The 22,206-nt window shown below is 35.7% G+C and overlaps 1 protein-coding gene across 3 annotated transcripts in view; it reads left to right on the plus strand.

Annotated features, from left to right (window-relative positions):
* Window positions 1–22,206, plus strand: part of SEC24B (SEC24 homolog B, COPII coat complex component) — a 93,826-nt gene that overhangs the window by 66,898 nt on the left and 4,722 nt on the right. For all 3 annotated transcript variants that reach the window (XM_065877346.1, XM_065877347.1, XM_065877348.1), the window contains 15 exons: window positions 1,928–2,030; window positions 4,271–4,397; window positions 5,097–5,206; window positions 6,292–6,404; window positions 7,910–8,028; window positions 8,392–8,447; window positions 8,685–8,891; window positions 10,760–10,883; window positions 11,291–11,449; window positions 12,391–12,564; window positions 13,198–13,308; window positions 15,096–15,271; window positions 15,887–16,024; window positions 17,258–17,362; window positions 18,150–18,242. In XM_065877346.1, the coding sequence (XP_065733418.1) occupies window positions 1,928–2,030; window positions 4,271–4,397; window positions 5,097–5,206; window positions 6,292–6,404; window positions 7,910–8,028; window positions 8,392–8,447; window positions 8,685–8,891; window positions 10,760–10,883; window positions 11,291–11,449; window positions 12,391–12,564; window positions 13,198–13,308; window positions 15,096–15,271; window positions 15,887–16,024; window positions 17,258–17,362; window positions 18,150–18,242 (1,915 nt within the window). The remainder of the gene's footprint in view (window positions 1–1,927; window positions 2,031–4,270; window positions 4,398–5,096; window positions 5,207–6,291; window positions 6,405–7,909; window positions 8,029–8,391; window positions 8,448–8,684; window positions 8,892–10,759; window positions 10,884–11,290; window positions 11,450–12,390; window positions 12,565–13,197; window positions 13,309–15,095; window positions 15,272–15,886; window positions 16,025–17,257; window positions 17,363–18,149; window positions 18,243–22,206) is intronic.

Raw genomic sequence — 22,206 nt, forward strand, 5'->3', positions numbered from 1 at the left:
ACCCAGACATCCTCCTGCTTGTGGAATCTCTCCTCAAAAAGTAAACTATGATTCACAGACAACATTCACAAACAACTCTGATTCACAACAACATCACAGACAACATTTCTTCCTTGCATTAGGATTAGTGTTCTTTAGAGACTATATATATATATATATATATATATATATATATATATATATATATATATTCTTTTTTTAAAGGCAGTAGTTTTCTAGCTTTTAAAAAAACTAAGTTCCTCTTTTTTTCAACCAAAGTCTTATATAGATTTCCAATACAGGAAACAGAAAATGGAGGTGCTTCAAGGGTTCCACCTCTTCTACCACACCCTACCACCAGCACCCCCATCAGTGCCGAAGGCAGTGCCAAGATCATTTCTATAAAAATGTATAATCATTGATTCTAGATTGAAAGTAGCTGCCTGTCCTTCTGAATGTAACTTGCCATCAGGTCGATAAGTATGTGGATTATGGCCTTGTACTATGAATGGTTAGGCATCCGCCAAGTAGGTAAATATAGTCTATGTATATGTGTAAGAGATCGTATAGGTAGGGAACGGTGTCTGTGTTTCTACTCAGTTATGTGTTTCCTGTGAAAATATCTCTTATCCAAACAACAAAGCAGAGTAATAGGCTTTAGAGTATAGGCTTTAGAGTTTGACAGACGTAGGTTCATACCATGGTTCCACTGATAAGTAGCTGTGAAGCTGCCAATTATTCAACTTCTCAAACCTCAGTATTGTCAACTGTAAAACAGGAATAATAATTGTGCCTACATGTTAACATAAATCATTCAGTATGTACTGAATGCCTTCTAAATAAAGTGCCAGGCACTGTTTCTAGGTGCTGGGAATGAAGCAGTAAACAAAACAGAGTTCTCAATCTCATACAACCAATATCCTATTAGGGAAGACACATTGTGAACAGTCAGACCAATGCGTGTATAATGTAAATGTAATTTCAGAGAATAACTATGAAGTAGGGAGTAGTAAGGGTGGAGGGTGACTATTTTTAATTGAGGAGTCGGGATGGGTTTTCCCAAGGAGTTATTAACATTTGAATAGAGATCTGAATGAAATGAAAGAGCAGGATGTGACTCTGGAAAAAGAGTGTGCCAAGCTGCGTGAACAGCAAATGCAGAAGTCCTGAAGCCAGAACCAACTTGGCGTGTTCACGGAACGTCACCAGCGTGGAGTCAACCCATAACTGGATATCTCTACATACTGTCAAGCACTCCTTAAAATTCCTGTCACGGTTTCCAGTTCCTATGCTTCTTATCTCTTTGGTCGCTCCTTTATTGATTCTGTGTCTACTGACCTTAAGTTACTTACTCTATGAGAGGAATAGTGCTAGGGTGACACAAGGACAAAATGATCTCTAATCTCAAATGGAGAAGATAAAGAAAGTACACAACCAACTAAAGCAGATCAGACTAATTGATAACACAGAAGCATAAGTAGATCTCAGAGCACAGAGGAAGAAGTCTTTCTTCCTGACTTGCGATCAAGGGTGAGGATGGTTTCACAGGAAGCTATAACTTTGATGAGTTTCATAGAAAGATTAGGAGTTCAGCAGATGAAGAATGACAGCAAAGCAAGAACAGCATCATGAAAGCTGTACCTTTTCACTCATGTTTTCTGCTCCCTCCTGTTCATGCCCTGATAGTCATGATGGAGTTACTGTTTGTTCCTGAATGTGTTGTACTTTTTCACCATGAAAATGTTGAGTCCTTAATTTAGCCTTTTGACATATAAATTACATATATGCCCATTTAAAGTAATCAGGACCCTCCTAATTATAGTTATGTAATATACCCAAATGATTTTCATGTATGCCCTTAAATGTTTAGTTATCTACAACTATCTACGTCAATATTGTTCTTTATCTCTGATAGCTAACGTAGTCTGTGTTGTTTATATCTTTGCAGTTCATTTCGGTGTACTTTGACAAATATTCCACAGACACAGGCTTTACTGAATAAAGCCAAGCTTCCTTTAGGATTGTTGTTACATCCCTTCAGAGACTTAACGGTAAAGTAACATATTTTAAAATATTAGTGGGTACTGACCTGTGTACTTATGTGCGAGGTATTCAGATTGTATATTTTCTTAGAATTTTTTTCATTTTCTTTCATTTGAAGTTAGAATTAATCATTTCTGTCAATTTCAATACAGCAAACATTTTCTGTCACCTGCTTTGTGACAGACCCTAAACTAAGCACTGGTAAATACAAAGATAATTAAGTCACTGATGTTGCCCCTAAGAAATTCTTATCTAACAGGGGACAAAGATATCCCAGATAATTACAGTACACATAACTACAGTGCAGGAAAGCTAATACATGTAACTAATCAAATTCTATGAAGTACTTAGGTGGTGCATATAGTATTGGAAGGGATTTCCTCTGGGTACAGTAGCAGACTTTTCTACAAGTAATGAGATCTAAGCTGGATTTTGAAAGGTTAGTAGTTTTAGAAGTTGGAAAGGCCGTAGAGGATAGATAAACTTTAGGAGTTCTTTTTTAAACATAAAGGAAACACCAGCAATGATATGCATTTAGGGAGGAAAACCATATGATTGTTCCCAACTGTATTAATGAAATAACCTCTGTAATAATAAAGTTTAAATGCTTCAAGTCTATTGAATTAAAACATTACTTTTCAAAGTTTCCACAGTAAAGTTTACTTTACCTAGCTTGCTGGATTTTTACACATACCTCTGGTATTTCATGCAGATATGTTGAATTTAAATTAAAATGTCTAAACTTCAGAAATAACGTTTATCCAGATACATTCTATTTATACTTTAAGTTGCATTTCTCCCTCACACATGTTTATGACTGTGGTTTTCTACGTTCATCGCTACTGAGTTTCTTTTGCTCTCATTCAACCAAAAAATATTTATTGACTACCTATCATGCTGGGTGCTGAGGATACAGAGGTCATTGCTTCCTCATGGAGCTTTCTTTCCTACTAGGATGTATAGAAAGGAGCAAAGTGAATAGAAAATAAAATAATTATAATATGCAATAAGTACCTTGAATTTATTCATTCAGTAAATACTATTTGATCACCTGTAATAAAATTGCAACCTTTATCGCGAAACCAAGATCGTTAATTTCCCATATACATACGTGATTTTTTGTGTGTGTGTGGCTGCATTGCGTCTTTGTTGCTGCACGCGGGCTTTCTCTAGTTGCAGCGACTGGGGGCTACTTTTTGTTGCAGTACGCGGGCTTCTCATTCTTCTCATTGCAGTGGCTTCTCTTGTTACGGAGCATGGTCTCTAGGCACATGGGCTTTAGAGCGCAGGCTCAGTAGTTGTGGAGCATGGGCTTAGTTGCTCCGCAGCATGTGGGATCTTTCTGGACCAGGGCTCGAACCCATGTCCCCTGCATTAGCAGGTAGATTCTTAACCACTGCGCCACCGGGGAAGTCCCCGAAAATTTTTGTCTAAATACATATTCCATATGTGATACCTTCTGGAAGTATATACACTAAATTGGCAGCAATGACTTCCTCTGGAATGTAGAATTCTGGATAATTTTTTATTTTCAGTTAAACGTATTTCCTGATTTTTTTCACAAATGATATGTAGTTACGTAATAAAAATTATTTTTGTGAAAAAAATTAAGTACAAAAATAAATGTTTGTGTATGGATAGGGAGGAAAAAAGCCAGAAGGAAATATACTAAAATGTTATCAGGGGTTAATTCAGGGAGGTAGAATAATATGTAACATATTTTCTAAATTTCTTATATTGAATATAAAGTTCCTTTCCCAAACTAAGCATAAAGAGATGTATAGTGTTTGAGGCACATTGTGTTTGGTTTCTCGTGGCCACAGTCCCCAACAGGACTGTGTGGCTGTCTAACAAGCAGGGTCTTGAGAGTCTGTTACCAGGTGCAGGCAAGCAACAAAGACAAAGGCATTTTTATATGGTGCATGTTTCTTTCTCACTCTTGTTCCTTGAGTTCAGCTGATAGCTGAGGTTATTCTATTTTCTTGGCCAACCAGGCTTTTCTTGTCTGCCAGTAACTTTCATTACATTTGGTTTGACTTTATTTTAGTGTTATTTTATAGTTTGCGACAGAAGAGGGAGAAAACTTGATAGCTGCTTGTGTTGCTCAGTGCACCACTGGATTTTATTAAAATGTTTCAGTTTCAAAACACAAGTGTGGTTTCTATTCTGTATATGGAGCAGAGCAGTGTGTGGTCCACTTTCCTCTGGAGTGCTTTTTCTGCTACAACAGCTTTATTTTATTTCCTAGCAATTACCAGTGATAACATCCAATACCATTGTGAGGTGCCGATCTTGTCGAACATATATCAACCCTTTTGTATCCTTCATTGATCAACGTAGATGGAAATGCAATTTGTGCTATAGAGTTAATGATGGTGAGTTTCAGATTCTTAAAATAAGTGTGTTTTATATTTTAAACATTTTGACATTTTTGCCGTTATCTGGTCTCTCTCTCCTCATTGCTTTAAAAACTTCCATGCCACTTTTAATGGAGAGAATACAGGCTAGGGACACTTCGTTTTGGCTGGCCAAGGGAATAATTGATAATGAGGAGAGTGACAGGGAGGGGAAAGTAAAAAGAAATCGTAAAGCCAGCAGTGAAGGCCATGCAGATGAGATCATGCAGACTAATTATGCTTGACCCTGACAAGTTAAGGTTGTCTTCTGTTTGTACATTTGGTTCATTCAACTCAGTGTGGATCTCTGCCAGTATGTGTGAACACATGTGTGCATGTGTATCTGTTGTCCCCTTTAGTTATTCTTAGGTCCTCTTTGTATAATTGCTTTCGAATCTGTGTTTCTGTCTGATTTCTTTTCCATGTCATGTGATATAAGAAATAGGACACAAGCCTAAGAAGCAAGATTACTTGTATCCTGGTTTTCTCATCAGATTTCAGTAAATAAGTTTTTTATCCTTCTGATTTATTTTTTTAAAGAGGGCTTAAGGCATTACTTTTTATCATTAGATCTTCACAGAACTGTTGTAAACCTCATAAATATTGATGATAGAGGAGTTTATTTCTCGGCGTGTATATGTGTTACTAAATTTGTACTGGATTCCTAATCTTATCTAGTTCCTGAAGAATTTATGTATAATCCCCTTACCCGATCTTATGGAGAGCCTCATAAACGGCCAGAAGTTCAGAATTCAACCGTGGAGTTCATTGCTTCTTCAGATTATATGGTAACTATTCAGTGTTAAAATTAGTCGTGGGATGCAATTGTATTGGTCATTTGTAATTTGCTGTTAAGTGAATTCTTGTCTAAATTTTCAAATTGTCCATAGTATGAATTTTTTGAAATAGTGCTGAAAGTTTATACTTAATAAACAGAAAGCTCTTTGTAAAGATTACTTGATCTCCTAGAAGAATGCAGTTATATCACTAAGAAACATCGGTAATGCTGCATGATGAGCACTAGCATCTACAGTTTGTTGTCGTTTTGATTTGATTACTTGCGTGGAATGAATATAAATATTCTTTTTACAATTTTCCTTAAACAGAAAAACTCGTGTTTTTGCCAAAAACTGCCATTTTCAGGCTCTTAAAGATATCACCATCTCACTGGTTCACCCAGTACAAATATCAAGATAAATGGATATTAACTTGAATCTGACTTTTCTCTTTCCACTTCATCATAAAATTCTACCTGTTTTTTAATTATACTGATTCTTCAGATCTCATTCTTCTTTTCTGCTTACAAAAACAAATTCTTCGCCTAAGTTCTGCTCATTTCTTTATTATTTCTACTCATTTAAAATATCTGTATAATAACTTGCATTTCTTCTGTGTCCTCACTTCTAACCTTTGTTGTCTGCATAAATGTAAAATGTTGCTAGTGGGAAAAGGTGAATAGGGACAACTAATGTGTATGAAGTTCCTGGTGCTTGACCCATTTCCCTCTTTATTTCTGTGATTTTTTTATGATCCTTTGTGTCCAATTTCACATCTGCCCAACTACTGTTTTCTTGTCTATTTCCATATTAATATATTTTCCATTTTAACTCATGGTCACTTTTACTCTCAACTTCTTCTTCACAACTTGTTATATTCCCAACTCTGTTCTGGCTCCTTAGGAATCAGTCTAATTGAAGTGGTGAAGTAAGAAGTAATCTTTAATTTTTAGCATATGACCTATATGATTCTTGATTGGCATATCTTCTTTTTTTTTTTTTTCTGAATACACTCAGTAAATATCCAGTAGTAGTTGTGATATAAAAAGAATAAATTATACTTACTAAATAAATTACATTATTTCTATTCCTTTCAGCTTCGTCCACCTCAACCAGCAGTTTACTTGTTTGTTTTAGATGTGTCTCATAATGCAGTGGAAGCTGGATATTTGACAATTTTGTGCCAGTCACTGTTAGAAAATCTAGACAAGTAAGAATTTTTTTTGCTCATTGTGTGTGTGTGTGTGTGTGTGTGTGTGTGTGTGTGTGTGTGTGTGGTATGTGTGCGTGTATGAAGTGTTTATTAGCAATTTATTTATGGGGTTGGTTTTTATTAAGTTTGATTTCATTCGTTTGTCACTAAAAGAGTACGTCCTGGCTACTTTAGAATAAAGATCCTGCTACTTAGATTATTATGATTTATGACTTGATATCTGATTCTTAAAACCATAAAAGTTTTAATACTTGGTAAGGAATTTAGATCTCATCTAACTATCCCTCTGACTTAGCAGATCTGAGCACTGGGACTCAGAAAATTCAGCTTAGCCAGGGTGTCAAGAGAAATGAGAGAAATCTAGCTGTAATTTATGCCTGAGCAAGGAGTTTTTCATAAGATAGTTTAAAATGTGCTAATGAGAGAATGAGCCAAATAAAGGGAAGGAGGGAATTGATTTTGTGCTGAATATTTCAAGAAACCAGAAACTGAACAGGCACATTAGTAAGGAGCTTTATTGTGGAAGTGGAAACAGAGTATAGCATAGGGTGCTTATACTTGGCTTTAATTCCTACCTGTGTGTCTACCAGTATTAGTCATGAAGGAGACCCGTAACTAACTTAAAAAATGAACCTTCCAAATCTCTGGAAAACAAAGTTGTTTATACATTTCTCTTTCTACTCCAACATTCATAAGAAATATGACTTAAGATTGTTAGTAAGAGTAGTTTCCTATTGCAGTGATTCTTGACATGTGTAGAGGTGTAGGGGTGGTTATGTATGAATATTTTGTCAGAAGTACTAGGTTATTCCAAAAGGTTCTTTTCCCCCATCTTCCATTTGAGTTTGAGAGTCCTTGCTCTACTGAGTGCTAGCTGTAGCCACCATAATTGCATATCACTGATCTTGGCCTGTGAATAAACTGGTAACATTGAGACATTCAAGATTAAAAACATCCATAGACATTAAATGATTTGCTTTTAGATTCTGTTAGTAACTTGGAGTTTTCATATTTTTATCCTTGATTGAAGCATTTGCCCTTTTTTAAGTCTCAAGTGCTTAATTCGGACATAACTTCAGCATGTGTGGCAATGGAAGACCCTCTGCAAAGAAATAGTTTTGTTTTTTTTGCGGTACGCGGGCTTCTCACTGTTGTGGCCTCTCCCGTTGCGGAAGACAGGCTCAGGATGCGCAGGCTCAGCCGCCATGGCTCACGGGCCCAGCCACTCCACGGCATGTGGGATCCTCCCGGACCGGGGCACGAACCCGTGTCTCCTGCATCGGCAGGCGGACTCTCAACCACTGCGCCACCAGGGAAGCCCCAAGAAACAGTTTTTAAGACTGAAGAGTTAGCTTGCTGGAAAAGTATATGAGAATATAGCCCTAGAAATAGGAGCCAGTGCAACAAAGATGAGTGACTGCGAATTCAATGGACTATGCAAAGCCAAAAAGATAAAATTGGGAATGAAAAATAGTTTTTAAAATTAACATTTCTTTCTTTAGGCTTCCTGGAGATTCACGAACAAGAATAGGATTCATGACCTTTGATAGCACTATTCATTTCTACAATTTACAAGAAGGATTATCACAGCCTCAGATGTTGATTGTATCTGATATAGATGGTAAGCAGTGAATAAAATAAAACTCTGTTTATTAATAAAACAGAATTTTGGAATTAAGCCTACTTTATTTTACAGTACATCTTGTCGTAATGCTATATGGATAATTTAGCCTACTTTGGTATTTGTTTTAAAATAACTGTTTTCCTGGAAAATACTTGATCTAAGTTTTTTACACCCATGTGTGTGTACTTACACATGCTCGAGCACACACACACATATAATACATACAGCGTATATATATATTTAATAAAGCAATATTATGGTACCCGTTAACATGTATGGCCTTAGAAAAACTAAGATTTTTTAATTCAAAATTCTTTTGGCTTATTTATCATTTGGTTAAAATATATGTTTTCCCTATAGATGTTTTTCTACCTACACCGGATAGCTTACTTGTGAATCTGTATGAAAGTAAAGAGGTGAGATTGATTTTTTTCTTAAAGTATTTCTCTTACTTCAACTGATTACTAAAATGCTGAACATGTGTTTACTTGGTGTATATTAACATTGCAGTAGACAATGTAGGTAGATATCTGTTGACTACTCACTTTACAGTCCTCCAAAATGCAGTGGCACGTACTATACTCTGGAATGTTTTAAAGAATAATATTGCTTTGCCTTCTCAGTAATTCAATTTTTAATCTTTGTTTTCCCAGCTTATAAAAGACTTATTGAATGCATTACCAAATATGTTCACCAATACAAGAGAAACACACAGTGCCCTGGGTCCTGCGCTCCAGGCTGCCTTTAAATTAATGTCTCCAACAGGTGGCCGTGTGTCTGTATTTCAGACACAGTTACCTTCCTTGGGGGCAGGACTTCTGCAGTCCAGAGAAGATCCTAATCAGAGATCAAGCACAAAGGTATTTTATATTAGTTTCTCTGTCATATTTAAGATCGTGTCTTCTACGTCTATAGACTGTGTAATTGTTTGTTATTTCTATTTTTCTACTTCATTGATAGTAAAAAAAAATAATAATAAAACTGGTTTTCTTTTTAGAGAGTTTAATTCAATTATTGTTTTGTTTTTGTGTTGCAGTGTGTTCTTTTTATTACTTTGTTTACAAGTCATAGAAATTTAGAAATTATCTACTCTAACCCTTTCATTTTACAAATGGGGAAACAGATTAAATGGTCTTGCCAAAAGTTATTAAGTATTTTACGGTAAAGATGTGACTTGATTTTCTGACTCCACTTCTATTTCACAAGTGATAATACTTACTAAATCTGAGATATTATAATTTAACATGCACATACTAACAAACTTTTTTATTATACAGGTAATATAAATCATTGTATAAAACTTGGAAAGTGGAAACAAATATAAGTCAATTATCTCACTGTCAGGATAATAGCATTTAGTTATACAAATAAGCATAACTGGGTATCATACATTATTCTATATTTTTAAATGACTTTTTTCATTGAAGAGTACATAGCATCTTCTGAGGTCCCTAAAAATTCTCCTAAAAAATGTTTTTTAGTAAATGTGAAAAACTCGATTTAATTAATTGCCTGCTAGCTGTTGAATAGTTGTCGCCAGTGTTTTCACTATTAAAAGAAAAAGAATATGAGGCTGAATATTACTAGGGTTTTACATGAAGATTTGGTCAGGGTATTTTAATCCCTATTTCAAATAATAAATGAACTGGGACAATCATTTTTGTTCTGTACATAAGTTTTTTCTGACCTCAAATTATATATGTATGAAAATGCCATTACAACTAGTTATGAGTATGAAGTAAACACGTTTAATAGTGTTATAAATCTTTAGCCACGTGTTCGTTTTTTCCATAAGATAAATTCCTAGAAGTGAAATAATTGGATCAATGAGTGTAAACTGTATTTAAATTACTATTGTATTCTACTTACTGGGGGTTTTATCAACCTGTACTCTTAAGGACTCATCTTCTAGCCACCATTAAGTATTGTTGCTTTTTTATTCTTTACCAATTTGCTAAAGAAGAATAGCACTATATTGTAATCCATTACAAAATACTGAGGTGTTTTGAACAGAGCAAAGTGTTTACTGATTCTTTGATACAGTTTTAGGGTTTTTTTTCTCATTTAACTTCTAGAAATGTTCTCTATCTGCCTGGGACTCAAAAGCTTAAGTATCTCTTCCGTTTTAAACTCTGATATAATAGTCATACACTACAGTTAAGAAGATTGAAACATTTTGCTGTGCAATGTAGCATAGTAATTAAGAACTTGGAGCCCGGCTCTTGCATTCTTAACTCTTCTCCGGTGCCACCTCCTCAACTCAAGTGTCCTCATACCAACAGGAAAAACTTTCCTTAATCTGTTATTCTCATGTTGTTATGTAAAAGTATCCGTACAGTAATGGGTAACAGCACTCACTCTGGAGCCAGACTTCTTGGGTTTATTATATTCCAGCATCTGCCACTGAATGACAACGTAACTGGTCGAGTTACATAATCATTTTTTTGGCCTCAGTTCTTTCATCTGTAAAATGTTGGTAACTCTATGAGATATATGTTATTATGAGGGTTAAATAATCTATATTAAATATCTGTGCTGGCACATAAGTGCTTTATAAATGTTAGCGATTGTTATTATCCTCATAGGAAATTTGTGCCAACTACCTAGACATTTTAAAAACTCCTTAGTTTGATAGGGGGACAGAGGATATCCTCTTCTTATTTTAACAGACAGAAATATATGCATAATTCAAGGTTTCTAGCTCTTACTTTATGACCTGTTGACTTAGGTTGTACAGCATCTTGGCCCTGCAACTGATTTTTATAAGAAACTTGCTTTAGATTGCTCAGGGCAGCAGACTGCAGTGGATCTGTTCCTTTTAAGTTCACAGTACTCTGATCTCGCTTCTCTAGGTAAGGAGATACCATTGTGTTTATCTGTTTACATAAACATTTTTAGCATATAATTAAATCTAAACTCTTTACTAAGAGTTCTCAATAGTTTGGGGAGAAAGATGTGAATTAGATAGTGTCTATGAAAATTACCCGTAAACTTTAAAGCACTATACACATATAAAATGCTATTATGGGTTGTTGTTGTTTTTTTCAAATACAATTCCTTTACCATTCTGCTCAACAGTAAATTTATTATATATTTTACAAATGTTTATGTTTCTCAGATACATGTATTATCCCCATTTTGACCACTTTATTTTTTTTTCACTACGAGTTAGAGTTCTTCATAATACAGAATGTGCACTGCTATTGGACAAGTAGAATATTATTGTTTCTGTAGCTAATACTTATATTTCTTTCTAAAGCTTGCATGTCCAAGTATTCTGCAGGGTGCATCTATTATTACCCATCTTTCCACTATACTCACAATCCTTCACAAGCAGAAAAGTTACAAAAAGATCTAAAACGATACCTCACAAGAAAAATTGGATTTGAAGCTGTTATGAGAATAAGGTGTACTAAAGGTATGAAATTATATAAATTATACTTTATATTTATATACTTTTGTCAAAATTAATAAGCATTCATATACTGATGACCTTTGACTACCTATAATAATCATAAACGATTTTCTGCTTGGTCCAGTTAGCTATACCCTGTTTTAAATATAGTTATTAAATAATTGCCCAATTTTTTAAGCAATTTGAATAAGTGGGCAAAGGTAATGTTTTGCTTTACTAGAAAGAACCCACGAGAAAGTCCACGTTGGAGGTGATTTCAGAAGAATTTGAGGAATAGGGAAGATCTTAAGTGAAAATCGTCAGATTAATAATCTTTGCCTTCCTAATCATTCAAATGGTCTTCAATTTACATTATCTCTTTTATGTGAATGTTTGCTGGAGGGATTCTCATCCCTTATTTTTATTCTTAAGTAAGTTGTATAGTAACCATCATTTGTTTAATTTTGTACGTTAGGTCTTTTTTGTCTGACTTCAAATTACCTATAGGAAAATATTATAAGATCGTCAATACAAGTTAAATGTGTAGCCTCCTTTTATATAACCTGCCTTGGTGTTTTTGAATTGATATTTTAGAACCTCCACCAACAATCCAATACTACTCCCCAGTTATCCTTTTGATTCAAAATCAGAGATATTTTTTATTTTAAGCAGTAGCTTTAGGGCTTCCCTCGTGGCACAGGAGTTGGGAGTCCACCTGCCGATGCAGGGGACACAGGTTTGTGCCCCGGTCCAGGAGGATCCCACATGCCACGGAGCGGCTGGGCCCGTGAGCCATGACCGCTGAGCCTGCGCATCCAGAGCCTGTGCTCTGCAGCGGGAGAGGCCGCAGCAGTGAGAGGCCCGCATACTGCAATTAAAAAAAAAAAAAAAAAGAAAGTAGCTTTAGCCTGAGGTAAAGATACTAATGTTACCTCATCTTTTATAACAAGTTTTCTCTTCTGTAGGTCTTTCCATGCACACTTTTCATGGAAACTTCTTTGTCCGTTCCACTGACTTGTTATCCCTCGCCAACATCAATCCTGATGCTGGATTTGCAGTACAGCTGTCAATTGAAGAAAGTTTGACGGATACTTCCTTAGTGTGCTTTCAGACAGCCCTGTTATATACATCAAGCAAGGGTAATGTTAACAGAAATGAAATATAACCTGCAACAGTAATTCTCCCCTCCTTTCACGTGCTGGGAGAATAGGGAGAAAGAATGAACACCAGTGGGAAGTAATGGAATTTGTATTAGTTAATCAAATATATGTTCCATTCTTTTTTTTATATTCATTTTTGAATCTTTAAAGATATCTTTTTTGACTTGTGGAAGATTTGTATTCCCAGGATCATGCTATTATAATAACTCATACTAAATCTACCTGTGTCATCCTGAGCATTCTTTCTTTCCCCATAACATAAGAAATTCTGCATGCCACTTCAGGCCTACATTTGTTATTTCATAGTCTAAGTTTTCTGACATTTTATTATGTTGCGTATAATTTAGAGTGAGTGATATTAAGATAAAACCAGAACCTAATGTTCGACTATATAAAAAATATATGTTCATAGTCTTTGTTCAGATTTGGAGAATGTTTAATTTTCTTTAAAACATGTTTATTGTAAAACTTTGTTTTTGCGTTTCAAAATCAAAATTAAATGGTGATTTAATACAATCAAAACAATAGCTTGAATAATATTTTAACCTGTCTGCTTTCTTTCTTTCTTGGTCTAATGTATTTTGCAATGACATGGATCCATCCTTTCATTAGGTGAGCGGAGAATTAGAGTGCACACACTTTGCTTGCCAGTGGTCAGTTCGCTAGCAGATGTGTACGCAGGGGCTGATGTACAAGCTTCCATCTGCCTCCTGGCAAACATGGGTGAGTAAAAAAGTGAAGCAACAGGTGAAATATATTTTCCTGTCCTAAAAACTGAAACCTGGGCATTTTTTTTACCCTAGAAATCCCTTATTTAAAAAGTATATGTTTTGGACTTCCCTGGTGGCGCAGTGGTTGAGAGCCCGCCTGCCGATGCAGGGGACACGGGTTCGTGCCCCAGTCCGGGAAGATCCCACATGCTGCAGAGCGGCTAGGCCCGTGAGCCATGGCCTCTGAGCCTGCGCGTCCGGAGCCTGTGCTCCGCAACGGGAGAGGCCACAACAGTGCGAGGCCCGCATAACGCAAAAAAAAAAAAAAAAAAAAAGTATATGTTTTACATTTTCATTTGCAACAGTGTGAATTGGACTGTTCTTATATTTCTTATTAATTCTTTAGTTTAAAAATTATGTGTGGGATTCATAATCACTAATAACTGGTAACAACTCAGACGTTTTTCAAATGGTGAATGCGTGAACAAATTATGGTACATCCGTATAATGGAATATAACTCGGCAATAAAAAGGAACGAACTGTTGATATGTGAATGGGTGTGACTCTCAAAGGCATTATGCTAAGTGAAAGAAACTAGACTCAAAAGACTACATACGTATGATTCCATTTATATGACATTCTGGAAAAGTGAGAATTATGGGAATGAAGAATAGATAGTGATTATCAGGGTTGGTAGCAGGGGGAGGATTTCACTACAAAGGGGCAGCCACAGGGGATACTTTTAGAATGATGGATCTTGATTGTGGCAGTGATTACATGGCTATGCATTTGACATACATATATGACACTCTGAAAAGTAAATTTTATTATATGTAAGTTTAAAAAACTCCTTTGGAGAATTAGTATAACACAGTGTTTTGTTTTTAATGAATTTACCTTTTAGATGAATGTAGAGGTAAAATGAACCTTGTTATTTTCCATGTAGTCCTGGAGAAAGGTAAACATTAGTACTTATTTTGGGAAAAAGTTTAATAACATTTACTAAGGATCCCAATATTTTAATTATCATTTTTATCCTATATTTCAAATTAATTATACTATAACTATTTTTCAACAATTGTTTTATTTTTAATACTTGGGCATTTGTATCTCTGTTTTACTAAAATATGTACCTGGAGGAAAATAAGTTCCACACTGATACCTGGCTCTTCATTGTCTATATTTAGAGAACCTGTGTTTAGTTTGCCCTCTTTTTTTGTTGAGTAAGGAATGCTTTGACAGAGAAGATATTAGAGGATCGTAAGGGATAATTCAGATTGCAGAACTTGCATTGTTTATGCAGAAAAGAACGATGCTTTATACACGTGACTATTGTTTGAGTAATGAAAAGATACCCAGAGCTTTCTCAGAAGTAGATGGATGGTACATCTTCTCTAATATCAATAGCAATTAAGTGTTTTTAGACTTAAAAAGATTAAAACAAAAAGGTCCAAAACAATCTAGATTTGTTCTGATTGTCAGATTTATTCAGATTTAGTTCCAAAATTGTCTAATGAGTAGATTTTTTTTTTTTTTTAATGGCTGCACTGCACGGCATATACATGAGCTTAGCTACCCAGCCAGAGGTTGAACCCACACCCCCTGCAGTGGAAGTCTTAACCACTGGACTGCTAGGGAAGTGCCCAGATGCTTTTAAATTGAGGGAGCAAGTGAAATGTATTTTTCTAACCTAAAAATGGAATTTTTGTTGCTTTCTTAAATATTGCATGTAAATTGTATCTCATAGTATTCATTGGCATCTAATGATTAAATTCTTTTTCATTTTGGTTGCTTTATAGCTGTGGATCGATCAATTTCATCAAGTCTATCGGATGCAAGAGACGCCTTAGTGAACGCTGTGGTGGATTCATTATCTGCATACGGCTCAACTGTCTCAAATTTACAGCACTCTGGGTTGATAGCACCCAGCTCCCTCAAGTTGTTTCCTCTCTATGTTTTGGCCCTTCTCAAACAGGTAGTTCTCTATATACTGTTAGATTTAATAAAGTCTTTTGAAATTCTTGATACATAGGTGAAAAATGAAACCTAGGTTTTCTGAGGGGTTTTAAATATTTGATTAGCCAATTACACAGCTTAGCATTGGAAAAGTTTTGAACAGGAAAATGTGAGTGGGAAATGACGGTATACAAATACATGATGAGTCTCATACAGCCATATGCTCTCAGTTTAACATGTGGGAGCAGCTTGAATAATGGTGTGCGTATAGCGCACTCGTAGTGTGTGCTCCTGGAAAGAGACTTGAAGGAAAGGACCTACTGTTCATTGAACATCTTCCCAAGTCTTAGGCACCACAATAGGTGTTATATATACATCATCTTATTTAATCCTTACAGCAGCCTAGAGAGGTGAGTAGTATTTTCCCTGTTTTTCTTATGATGACAGTATAGCTTTGAGAAGCTGAGTTACTTGCTCACATACCTACCTATTGAATGTCAGAGTTGAAAATTGAATCCAAGCCTGTCTGCTTTGAAGGCTGTGCTTTTTCCATGACTGATGGTATATATTTGTTTTAATATTTGTCCACTATATTTATGTTTTACTGAAAAATGTGTATCGTTTTTCCATGTAGAAAGCATTTAGAACTGGTACAAGCACACGCCTGGATGATCGTGTATATGCCATGTGTCAGATAAAGTGTCAGCCACTTGTTCATCTAATGAAAATGATTCATCCCAACTTATACAGGATAGACAGACTGACAGATGAGGTATGATTTGTTTTTTCAATGTGTTTGAAATTTTTTAATTTAAATTTATTTGGGTGTCTTGATTCTACAGCTAAGGTAGTAATGTATTATTAGCAATTTCTTCCATCTGTTTTTCCCCTGTGGTAATAATACATTAAATAAGGACACTAACTATGGATTTGATTGGACAATAGAACTATTAGATACTGTCATAGTTACAGAGTTTTCAAAAATAGTTTCATATGGGAAGTAATTCACCTTGTGGGTTTGCTTACATTTACTGCAAAGGTATGCTATAGAGTGGGCAGTTTCATCTATATTTTGAAGATATTGACTGTTTCTGATGTGATCAGAGTGAAACTTTGATTATATTATTGTAAACCAAATCTGGTATCCAACAGTATTTTTTTTTTTTTTTTTTGCGGTACGTGGGCCTCTCACTGTCGTGGCTTCACCTGCTGCAGAGCACAGGCTCCAGACGCGCAGGCTCAGCGGCCATGGCTCACGGGACCAGCCGCTCCACGGCATGTGGGATCCTCCCGGACCGGGGCACAAACCCATGTCCCCTGCATTGGCAGGCGGACTCTCAACCACTGTGCCACCAGGGAAGCCCCAACAGTATTTTTAATATGCAAATCTGTAATGTCTTTTTTCTTCCTTGTGTTAAAACTCTGCTATTTGGAATCATCTCTGTATTTTGTTACTGGAGGAATGTAAAAAAGTCCTTTGCAGCAGATTTAGTAGTCATAGTTTTAACATATCCTGATCCCAGAAGGGAAGGAAATGGACAGGTCATTTACTTATTCATGTTTTTATCTTTTAAATTTGAATACATTCAAGAATCTTCTAATTTAAATACATCTGAGCATCTTGATTCTACAGCCAAGGTGGTAATGTATTATCAATATAGTTGACCCTTGAACAACGAGGGGGTTAGGGCCACCAACCCCTGTGCAACTGAAAATCCGTGTGTAACTTTATAGTCAGTCCTCTGTGTCCTCTGTTCTGTATTCAGCCAACTGCAGATCATGTAGTACTGTAGTATTTATTTATTTATTTATTGAAAAGAACTGCATATAGGTGGACCCATGTAGTTCAAACCCATGTTGTTCAAAGGTCAGCTGTAATTTTTTGCATCCTACAAAGTTCTCAAGTATCATTTTTCAGTATTTCATAAAGAGCTAGTGGCCATTAGCTTCCAGCCTGTAATAATAGTAATGTAAGTACATTCACATTCCATCTTTTTCTTTTCAGGGTGCAATACATGTTAATGACAGAGTGGTACCTCAGCCACCTCTTCAGAAATTGTCTGCAGAGAAACTGACACGAGACGGTGCTTTCCTTATGGACTGTGGCTCTGTAAGCACCCACTACTGACAAAAGCTTAACACTTCCAGCTGGCAAAAGGAGAAACACTTAGAGGGTCCAGCTCTGTTATCACAGATCAGGCAATGAAAGGTGGATTAGGAACTCAAAGGCAGTAAATTGGTAACTGGCACAGGTGGTCAATTTATTTAAGAGAAGTAAAGAGATAAATTCCTGTCTTCAACGATTTTACCATCAAGAATCATAAAATTCAAAGGGATCTCAAGAATTTATCTAGTTTAACTTGATCCGTTGTCTGAAATGCCATTAATAATTAGGAGTTCAGGAGACGTCATTGGACAGGGTGGTGGTGAAGCGTGTCAGAATGGGCAAGATGGCTTCATAAATGATGCCTTGTGAGCAGGAAAGGGATTCTGATAGCCACAGTATGGGGTGGGGCAGGAATAGGGTAGGGGTGGAAGGCATTAGTTACTGTCCAGAGACAGTAATTGAAATGATGGAACTAGTGGGTAGGATATAGAGAAAGTCAGTTATCCTGGTTGAAGCATTACATTCCTGTTGGGAAAAAGGTAAGGAAAGCAATAAAATATATTTTATGAGAAGCCTTGACATTTAAGCAGAGAAGATATGAACCACTCTAGATTCCTGAATGTAGATTCCAAATGTGCCAGTTACAGGTTTCCTTTTTTACTTTCATGTTTGTTCCTACTTGATTTGAGTTAGTATACTTTGCCTCTTTTATGCTTGATAATTTTGAGAAAAGTAGCTATACTGGGTTTCTGATTAGGGAGTTTTAATATTTTGTTATTGTTATTTTTAGGTTTTTTACATTTGGATTGGAAAAAGCTGTGACAGTAACTTTATAGAGGATGTGCTCGGGTATCCGAATTTTGCATCAATACCACAGAAAATGGTCAGTGGATTTTGTGTACTTGTTTAAAATTTGTTCTGTGAGATAAAATTCCCATGAGTCACATTTTAACCATTTTAAAGTGTACAGGGCATTAGTTTTTAGTATATTCACAATGTTTACAACGATTTCCAGTATCTAATTTCAGAGCATTCACCTCAAAAAGAAACCTATATCCCCCAGTTATCCTTTCTTTTTTTTTAATTTAATTTTATTTATTTTTTTATACAGCAGGTTCTTATTAGTCATCAATTTTATACACATCAGTGTATACATGTCCATCCCAATCGCCCAATTCATACCACCACCACCACCACCACCACCACCACCCCGCCACTTTCCCACTTGGTGTCCATACGATTGTTCTCTACATCTGTGTCTCAACTTCTGCCCTGCAAACCGGTTCATCTGTACCATTTTTCTAGATTCCACATACATGTGTTAATATACGATATTTGTTTTTCTCTTTCTGACTTACTTTACTCTGTTTGACAGTCTCTAGATCCATCCACATCTCTACAAATGACCCAATTTCGTTCCTTCTTATGACTAATATTCCGTGGTATATATGTACCACATCTTCTTTATCCATTCATCTGTTAATGGGCATTTAGGTTTCTTCCATGACCTGGCTATTGTAAATAGTGCTGCAATGAACATTGGGTTTCATGTGTCTTTTTGAATTATGGTTTTCTCTGGGTATATGCCCAGTAGTGGGATTGCTGGGTCATATGGTAATTCTCTTTTCAGATTTTTAAGGAACCTCCATACTGTTCTCCATAGTGGCTGTATCAATTTACATTCCCACCAACAGTGCAAGAGGGTTCCCTTTTCTCCACACCCTTTCCAGCATTTGTTGTTTGTAGATTTTCTGAAGATGCCCATTCTGCCTGGTGTGAGGTGATATCTCATTGTAGTTTTGATTTGCATTTCTCTAATAGTTAGTGATCTTGAGCAGCTTTTCATGTGCTTCTTGGCTATCTGTATGTCTTCTTTGGAGAAATGTCTGTTTAGGTCTTCTGCCCATTTTTGGATTAGATTGTTTTTTTTTTAATATTGAGCTACATGAGCTGTTTATATATTTTGGGGATCAATCCTTTGTTGATTCGTTTGCAAATATTTTCTCCTAAGAGTAGTCTTTTCATCTTGTTTATGGTTTCCTTTGCTGTGCAAAAGCTTTTAAGTTTCATTAGGTGGCATTTGTTTATTTTTGTTTTTATTTCCATTACTCTAGGAGGTGGATCAAAAAAGATCTTGCTGTGATTTATGTCAGAGTGTTCTTCCTGTGTTTTCCTCTAAGAGTTTTACATTTAAGTCCCTAATCCATTTTGAGTTTATTTTTGTGTATGGTGTTAGGGAGTGTTCTAATTTCATTCTTTTACATGTGGCTCTCCAGTTTTCCCAGCACCACTAATTGAAGAGACTGTCTTTTCTCCATTGTATATCCTTGCCTCCTTTGTCATAGGTTAGTTGTCCATAGGAGCGTGGGTTTCTCTCTGGGCTTTCTATCTTGTTCCATTGATCTATGTTCCTGTTTTTGTGCCAGTACCATATTGTCTTGATTACTGTAGCTTTGTAGTGTAGTTTGAAGTCAGGGAGCCTGATTCCTCCAGCTCCATTTTTTTCCCTCAAGACTGCTTTGGCTCTTCAGAGTGTTTTATGTCTCCATACAAATTTTAAGATTTTTTGTTCTAGTCCCATATAAAATACCACTGGTACTTTGATAGGGATTGCATAGATTCTGTAGATTGCTTTGGGTAGTATAGTCATTTTCACAATATTGATTCTTCCAATCCAAGAACATGGTATATCTCTCCATCTGTTGGTATCATCTTTAATTTCTTTCATCAGTGTCTTATAGTTTTCTGCGTACAGGTCTTTTGTCTCCCTAGGTAGTTTTATTCCTAGGTATTTTATCTTTTTGTTGCAATGATAAATGGGAGTGTTTCTTTAATTTCTCTTTCAGATTTTTCATCATTAGTGTATAGGAATGCAAGAGATTTCTGTGCATTAATCTTGTATCCTGCAACTTTACCAATTTCACTGATTAGCTCTAGTGGTTTTCTGGTGGCATCTTTAGGATTCTCTATGTATAGTATCATGTCATCTGCAAACAGTGACAGTTTTACTTCTTCTTTTCCAATTTGTATTCCTTTTATTTCTTTTTCTTCTCTGATTACCAAGGCTAGGACTTCCAAAACTATGTTGAATACTACATAGTGGTAAGAGGGGACAATCCTTGTCTTGTTCCTGATCTTAGAGGAAATGCTTTCAGTTTTTCACCATTGAGAATGATGTTTGCTGTGGGTTTGTCATATATGGCCTTTATTATGTTGAGGTAGGTTCCCTCTCTGCCCACTTTCTGAAGAGTTTTTATCATAAATGGGTGTTGAATTGTGTCGAAAGCTTTATCTGCATCTGTTGAATGATCATATGGTTTTTATTCTTCAATTTGTTAATATGGTGTATCACATTGATTGATTTATGTATATAGAAGAATCCTTGCATCCCTGGAATAAATCCTACTTGATCATGGTGTATGGTCCTTTTAATGTGTTGTTGGATTCTGTTTGCTAGGTTTTTGTTGAGGATTTTTGCATCTATAATCATCAGTGATATTGGTCTGTAATTTTCTTTTTTTGTAGTATCTTTGTCTACTTTTGGTATCAGGGTGATGGTGGCCTCATAGAATGAGTTTGGGAGTGTTCCTTCCTCTGGAATTTTTTGGAAGAGTTTGAGAAGGATAGGTGTTAGCTCTTCTCTAAGTGTTTGATAGAATTCACCTGTGAAGCCATCTGGTCCTGGACTTCTGTTTGTTAGAAGGTTCTTAATCACAGTTTCAATTTCATTACTTGTGATTGGTGTGTTCATATTTTCTATTTCTTCCTGGTTCAGTCTTGGAAGGTTATACCTTTCTAAGAATTTGTCCATTTCTTCCAGGTTGTCCATTTTATTGGCATGGAATTGCTTGTCGTAGTCTCTTAGGATGCTTTGTATTTCTGCGGTGTCTGTTGTAACTTTTTCATTTCTAATTTTATTGATTTGAGTCCTCTCCCTCTTTTTCTTGATGAATCTGGCTAATGGTTTATCAATTTTATTTATCTTCTCAAAGAACCAGCTTTTAGTTTTATTGATCTTTGCTATTGTTTTCTTTGTTTCTGTTACATTTATTTCTGCTCTGATATTTATGATTTCTTTCCTTCTGCTAACTTCGGGTTTTGTTTGTTCTTCTTTCTCTATTTCCTTTAGGTGTAAGGTTAGATTGTTTATTTGAGATTTTTCTTGTTTCTTGAGGTAGGCTTGAATAGCTATAAACTTCCCTCTTAGAAATGCTTTTGCTGCATCCCATAGGTTTTGGATTGTCGTGTTTTCATTTTCATTTGTCTCTAGGTATTTTTTGATTTCCTCTTTGATGTATTCAGTGATCTCCTGGTTATTTAGTAACATGTTGTTTAGCCTCCATGTGTTTGTTTTTTTACGTTTTTTTCCCTGTAATTCATTTCTAGTCTCATAGCGTTGTGGTCAGAAAAGATGCCTGATATGATTTCAGTATTCTTAAATTTACTGTGGCTTGATTTCTAACCCAAGATGTGATCTATCCTGGAGAATGTTCCGTGCACACTTGAGAAGAAAGTGTAATCTGCTGTTTTTGGATGGAATGTCCTATAAATATCAATTAAATCTATCTGGTCTACTGTGTCATTTAAAGCTTCTGTTTCCTTATTTATTTTCATTTTGGATGATCTGTCCATTGGTGTAAGTGAGGTGTTAAAGTCCCCCACTATTATTGTGTTACTGTCGATTTCCTCTTTTATAACTGTTAGCAGTTGCCTTACGTATTGAGGTGCTCCTATGTTGGGTGCATATATATTTATAATTGTTATATCTTCTTCTTGGATTGATCCCTTGATCATTATGTAGTGTCCTTCGTTGTCTCTTGTAACATTCTTTATTTTAAAGTCTATTT

The sequence above is a fragment of the Phocoena phocoena genome, chromosome 5, assembly GCF_963924675.1.
Source record: "Phocoena phocoena chromosome 5, mPhoPho1.1, whole genome shotgun sequence".
Classification (NCBI taxonomy): domain Eukaryota; kingdom Metazoa; phylum Chordata; class Mammalia; order Artiodactyla; family Phocoenidae; genus Phocoena; species Phocoena phocoena.